Raw genomic sequence first — 7,113 nt, forward strand, 5'->3', positions numbered from 1 at the left:
GAGTCGCATGGGGCTCGGGAGCCGCGGTTTGTCGAGCCGCAGTTTGCCGACCACTGGTCTAGGCCAATAAAATCAGACTAAATGAAAAGCAGCTACAAATAAACTTCAAGCTTCCTTAAATTTTTCAGTAAAATAAAATTATATACTATTATAAGGGATTATGACTAAAGGATACTCCAAAATAAAGGTAGCTAGCAAAAATTTTGCAACAAAGAGAAAACATAGAAAGAATTTAAATAAAAATTCATACAAGGCTGTGTTGTCATAAAAAAATTCTCATTTTATGATGGCTTGCTCAAAAGTTGATGTTTATCATTTTAATATCATCAAAAGTAAGTTTATGTCATTATATCCCATTTTATAAACTACTTGAACAAAGGCAACTAATCGTTCCAATATATGTAAATCTTGTTCTAAATCTTGGATGTTGTAAGTTATCACATACATCAAATAAAAGAAAACTCCAGAATCATGCTAAATGAGGCATAATGCAAATCTTACAGAAACTGAGACATTTTAAAAGTATAGCCTTAAAGAAAATGGTTTCTATAGATTAATAGAATTTCTTATAATTCACAAATCAGATTCAGTCTACTAAAGAATTGTATTTTATAAATATGTAAATAATGCTAAGTACTCTCTCTATTACAATGAGATATAATAAAAAATAAAGACAAGGATAAAGAACTTGAGTATTTTTCCTAAACATGGAAATGTATGTGAGGTAAGGCTACAAAATGATTTGTGAGAAATTACTTAAAAATTGTTTAAAAGTTATTTTATGCCCTAGCCGGTTTGGCTGAATGGATAGAGCGTTGGCCCGTGGACTCATGGGTCCCAGGTTTGATTCTGGTCAACAGCACATGCCCAGGTTGCAGGCTCGATACCTAGTAAGAGGCATGCAGGGGGGCAGCCAATCAATAATTCTCACTTATCATTGATATTTCTATCTCTCTCTCCTGCTCTCTTCCTCACTGATATCAATAAAAATGTATTTTTTTAAAAAGTTATTTTACAATGAACAATGCTTCTGAAAATGTAACATTTCTGTAACTATATGAATAGCTACAAGTAATTCTGATTTTTTTTTATCAATGTTCAAGTATTTCACCTAACAAACCCAAATCTTAAAAAAATATATTCAATTGTAGTTCAGACTGTTAAATACAGACCCCAGAACATGTTTAGTAACACTTCCTCATATCATTATTACCAAACTGAAATGCCAAAGAAAAGTTGGCTATGATTCCATAACCATAATATCTTCCTCTTTTCCAATAGGAAATGTATTTACATTTGCAATGGTTTGGTCAAAACACAACATGACATGATTTCTTGGCTTTACTGTTTTGTCCAGCTTGCTTAAACTCTGAAATATTTTTGTACTTTAAATATAAAAAGGGAATTAACTATTTGTTCCTTACGTATATTTCTTTGGGTAATAAAGATTATAAATAAAATATAGCTAGATCTTAAGATTAGCTGGCATCTCCCTTATTATCTGATGTAATCATTAACCATCGTTAAATAAATCATATAATTCTAATCCTTGTGCATCTTACATAGAGTTTTTCATAAGAAATGTAGCTCAATTACCAATCTAGATTTTTTTTTGGAGAAGGACTTACATTTTGTATCACTGATGATATAGCCCTACTACCCAGCAGTCACATAGATCTGTTTTGATTCCATGTAAAAATCATTTTTCACATGATGAAAGACAGATAAAAGTGAGTAATATATAACTAGTCATCCTGGACAAATTTTAGAATTTGGCAGATTTTTTTTTAGCAGAATGCACAAACCAATTTTCAATAGCAAGCATATTTAATAGAAACATGAAACACTTAGTGTTTACTGACAAAATGGAAATGTACAATTTCTAACTCAAATACACTTAAAAATTCAAAATAAATTAAAACATTTGGACATTTCTCATTTGTTCATGAACTGAAAATCCAATTTATAGGCGGTTATCTTCAGTTTACCTTACTGCCAATGATTGACCGTACTTCATCATCTGGTGACGTGGGAGTCCCAGGTATATCTGGGTTACTATTACTAAGGCTCCGAGAACGATTTAAATTCAGGCTTGCAGGTCTCACAGCAGATCTAGCCATTGTGGCATAATGCACTGATCCTCCTAAACCCCCAGGACCTAGAGTTGAATATAAAACAGCACATAATTATACAAAGGAAATTAGTCAAGAAAGGACATGAACTTAATCTCTGTCACTTTACAGAATTTCACTAAGACCATGAATTGCTTTTGTTTCTGAATGAAAAATACTATAAATAAGAAAGAAAAAGACTAAAGACTTAATAATAAATACACAAAGATATTCTTATTTCACAGCAGTTGGCAATACCATATGGATTATAAAAACAATTCTCTTCAATGTTTCTATGATTATAGAGTACATGTACAATAGAAAACAGTCACATACATTACCTAGATACTAGGTGTACCGGTTAATAATGCGGATTTTTTTCACTAGATGGAGTTACACATATGTTGATATATATGTGATTTGATATGTATGCTATTTTGTTGTATTGACAGCAAGCTTCAAAACTTCATATGCCAAATTTTCTGAAGGTGTTAACATCATAAATATTTTTACGCTTAAAAATGTCAAATTTTGTGCCAAAAAAAGAGCATTTGTAGGAAGTTTTAATTCATTATTTTGAAAAAAAAGTTATCGTATACTTTGGGAAGCTATGGTGAACATGCTCCATCTCAAGATACTTGTGAATGCTGGTTTGAATGCTTTAAAAGTGAAAGACAAAGAACGTCCAGGTCAACCAAAGAAGTTTGAAGACCAACAATTACAAGCATTACTGGATGAAGATAGGTGTCAAACTCAAAAACAGCTTGCAGAAATATTAAATGTTGCTCGGCAAACAATTTCCGATCATTTACAAGCAATGGAAAAGATTTTAAAGGAAGGAAATTGGGTGCCACATTAACTGAATGAAAGACAAATGGAAAACCGAAAAGTCATCAGTAAAATGTTGCTTCAAAGACACGAAAGTCTTTTTTCCATCGAACTGTGACTGGCGATGAAAAGTGTATTTATTTGGAGAATCCCAAATGCACAAAATCATGGGTTGATCCAGGTCAACCATCAACATCGACTGCAAGGCCAAATCACTTCAGAAAGAAGACAACGCTCTGTGTTTGGTGGGATTGGGAAGGTGTGTATTATGAGCTTCTAAAATCAGGTGAAATCATTAATACTGACAGCTACCAACAACAAAAAATCAATTTGAACCACGCTTTGAACGTGAAACGACCAGAATGGGCCAAAAGACACGGTTAAGTAATTTTGCTTCATGATGATGCACCATCACACACTTTAAAACCAGTTAAAGACATTAAAAGATCTTGCCTGGGAAGTATTAACCCACCCGCCGTATTCACCAGACCTCGCTCCTTCAGATTACCACTCGTTTTGATCAATGGCACACGCACTTCAAAATGTACAAAGAAATGGAAAATTGGGTCTCTGAATGGTTTGCCTCAAAACAAGAAAATTTCTATTGGGATGGTATCCACAAATTACCCGAAAGATGGGGGAAATGTGTAGCTAGCAATGGACATTACTTTGAATAAAGCACTTTTGATGTTTCTCTTGAAATTATCGTGTTTTCTTTGATTAAAAAATCCGCATTAGTATCCTATACACTTAGTACACACAATATAAGTATATCTAACATCCAAAATGCTTCGGCTTGTGTCTCTTCTTTTTCCTCTATCCCTCCTTGCTTTGCCCCTTGATACAGTCAATTGAAGGACAGTCAACTTACTGTCAACATCTCTTGAAAGAGATTATGCTTTACTTTTCTATCTTCATCAGTGAAAATCTGAATTATAACAAAAGGGCACCTTTGTGCCATATACATGTAAAAAAATCTAAAGAAAGCTTTTCTAAAAGCCCACCTTATATAAAAAAAGCAATGGAAACCTTTTCATCTAAAATCAAGCCTGACACCATTATTCAACCATGTTCTATGAATATAAATATACCCAGTGATTGCATCCATAATTTATCTCCATTTTTCTTATTTAAAGAAATCTTTCTGAAAGTCATATTTGCAAATGACAAATACCTGTCAACTAATTGTAAGTCTTTCACATCAGCATATAAAAAATGTTTTGCATAATCTGTGGTATTCTAACAGTGTACTGAATGAAAGAGTAAATGGAGGAGTATTATATGTAGTCCACAATCACCTCCACATTCAGAGCCTCAAATACTATAATTTTAAAAACCAAGAGAAGAAATTATGAAACATATATGATATGAGTTAATTATTACTATTTTTGCAATTAAGAAAAACAATGAGCTAAAACTCATATACTGTTATGTTTAGTTTTCATAATAAATGCCATAATTAATTTTCACCATTATTAATGTTAACCTTGTCAATTGTTGGAAAGGGCACTTACCATCATCACTAGTGATGAATGATGATTCACACAGACAAATATATGAGCAAGTTGAAAGATATGCATGATATATTCATTAACTAACTGAACATCTAATGAGTTATTCAAACTAAGATACATCCACCACCTCCAATACCACTATCATAAAAAACAAATAGCTACTTTGGGCTCTAGTATTCTGAAAGCTATATTATCCTATCTAATAAAGAGGGAATATGCTAATTGACCTTCATGCCATTACAAAGATGGCGGTACCCACAGCCAATAAGAAGGGAATATGCTAATTGACTGCCCTGCCCTCAAAGATGGTGGTGCCCACAGTCACAAGATGGCTGGCAGGGGAGGGCAGTTAGTGGTGACCAGGCCGGCAAGGGAGGGCAGTTGGGGGGGACTGGGCTGGCAGGAGAGGGCACTTGGAAGCAACCAGGAGAGGGCAATTGGGGGAAATCGGACCAGCAGGGGAGTAGTTAAGCATCAATCGGGCTGGTAGGGGAGTGGTTAGGGGGTAATCGGGCTGACAGGCAGAAGTGGTGAGGGGCAATCAGGCAGGCAAGCAGGCGAGCGGTTGGGAGCCAGCAGTCCCAGATTGGAGAGGGTGCAGGCTGGGCTGAGGGATAACCCCCCCTCCCCAGTGCACGAATTTCATGCACCAGGCCTCTAGTTTTATTAATAATGGAGAAATAAGAACTTTTCTAGAAAATAATCTTTTATATTATATAGGTTTCAAACATTTATCAGGGTTATTTCTTCTTTAAAGTCCAATGACAAATTTAGGTCTCCAATGACAAATCCAACATTCTCTTAATCTTAACAGGAAATAAAATACTTCCAGAGACAAGAAGTTATTTGCAGGGTTCATTTCCAAGAATTAATTCAACCAAGATCTAATGAAAGGAAGCTGTGTAAATAATGGTGCTTTAAAATGTAACATTTATTTTACCTCCAGCACTGAATATAGTCCATGCCACTTAGTAGGCATTCAATAGATGTTTGCTGTTCATAGTATAAAGAATAAAATACCTGGTGATGGTGAATTAGGGGAAGTATTTGGTAAGCGAAAAACATAATAGATATATGATGCAAGAAGACTGTTCCTGCCATGCTGGTCATGATTTCCTTCCAGATTTTTGTGAAGCCGATTTATAATTGATGACATCGCTTCAAAAGATGCTTGACCTAGATTAACTTTTAAGGAGGAAAATATTTTTGCATTAACTTTTTTAGACTATAACTTCCAAAAAGATCAAGGTTTTGTCCTCTCTAAATGCATTAAATATAGTGATTATACATAATAATTGTATAAAGATATTGATTTTTAAAATTTATTTTTCAATTACAGTTGACATACAATAACAGGTACACAACACAGTGATTAAACAATTATCTTGTATTAGATAAATCAAAATTACTTTTCTAAACAAAATGAAAAAAACTAATTTTACTAATTTAACATGAATATTGTATAAGGGTTTGTTTAGTCAAAAACAAAAGATCATCCTACAGATACCTAAATTTTGTAAACAATACAAAGCACATAGGAAAAAAATCTATCTTGGAGAAGTAAATTCTCATTTTATTCATTTATTTTATTATTTCATTTTTTTTATTTTTAATTTATCTTTATTGCTGAAAGGACACATTTGTAATACCTTAATAAAGAATTAAAAAAAATACTTGGTGAGTAAATAAATTTGTTTCCATAATTTGAGTAGAAGTCTATATGGCATATTTTATAAAAAACAAAAGTTATCATTTTTTGGCATTTGTGACAAGTAAATAACAACCCCTCCCCCCCCAATCAAATGCATCCTTATAAATAATAAACAGGAATCATGGTTCTATTTTGCAAAGTTAAAAATACCAAATTATAAATTCTATGATTCCCCAGACAAAAGTAAATTACCTATTTGGCCAGCAATGACTGGAGGTCTAACAACTAAAAGTATCAGTTTATCAAGCAGAAGATGAAGAAATCGGACCACTGGTTCCAACTGAGATGAATTCAATGCTGAAATACTGCTCTTCAATTCATTTTCTAAGTTATTTTCCATGATTCGCATATCTCCAATTCGAACAGGGAACATGTGTTCATCCAGAGCATTGACCAGAGCAAAAAACTTGTCAAGATAAGGATCCTAAAACAAAGAATGAACAAAAGCACTAAGCAAGCATAGCTCTATAAATTCTCCAAACTATAAAACACTAATAAAACATCTCATATTAACTGATAATACAAAAAAGTACATACCAGTATATATAAACATTGTTTCCAATTAAACACTAAATCTATAGAGGGGGCATATTAGTAAATAGGTCTACAGTTGTTAATATAAAAAATAATAATAGCCTGGCCAGTTGAACGTCGACCTATGAAGCAGGAGGTCACAGGTGGATTCCCCATCAGGGCACATGCCCAGGTTGCTGGCTTTATCCCCAGTAGGGGGCATGCAGGAAGAAGCCGATCAATGCTTCTCTCTCATTATTGATGTTTCTATTTCTCTCCCTCTCCCTCCCTTTCTGAAATAAAAAATATATTTAAAAAATCCTATCTAATAATAGACAAACATGGTAATTAATTATAACTTTGCTACCCTTCCCATTGGCTAATCAGCAAGATATGCAAATTAACTGCCAACCAAATGGCGGCCGGGAGGCAGGCG

At 33.7% G+C, this 7,113-nt stretch overlaps 1 protein-coding gene across 1 annotated transcript in view; it reads right to left on the minus strand.

Moving 5' to 3' along the window:
• The window catches only part of DOCK7 (dedicator of cytokinesis 7), a 166,078-nt gene that overhangs the window by 70,901 nt on the left and 88,064 nt on the right, over window positions 1-7,113 (minus strand). Inside the window, 3 exon segments of the mRNA XM_006773220.2 lie at window positions 1,989-2,158; window positions 5,474-5,638; window positions 6,357-6,588. Of these exon segments, the coding sequence (XP_006773283.1) occupies window positions 1,989-2,158; window positions 5,474-5,638; window positions 6,357-6,588 (567 nt within the window).

This window comes from Myotis davidii, unplaced genomic scaffold, assembly GCF_000327345.1.
Source record: "Myotis davidii unplaced genomic scaffold, ASM32734v1 scaffold205, whole genome shotgun sequence".
In the NCBI taxonomy this organism is placed as follows: Eukaryota; Metazoa; Chordata; class Mammalia; order Chiroptera; family Vespertilionidae; genus Myotis; species Myotis davidii.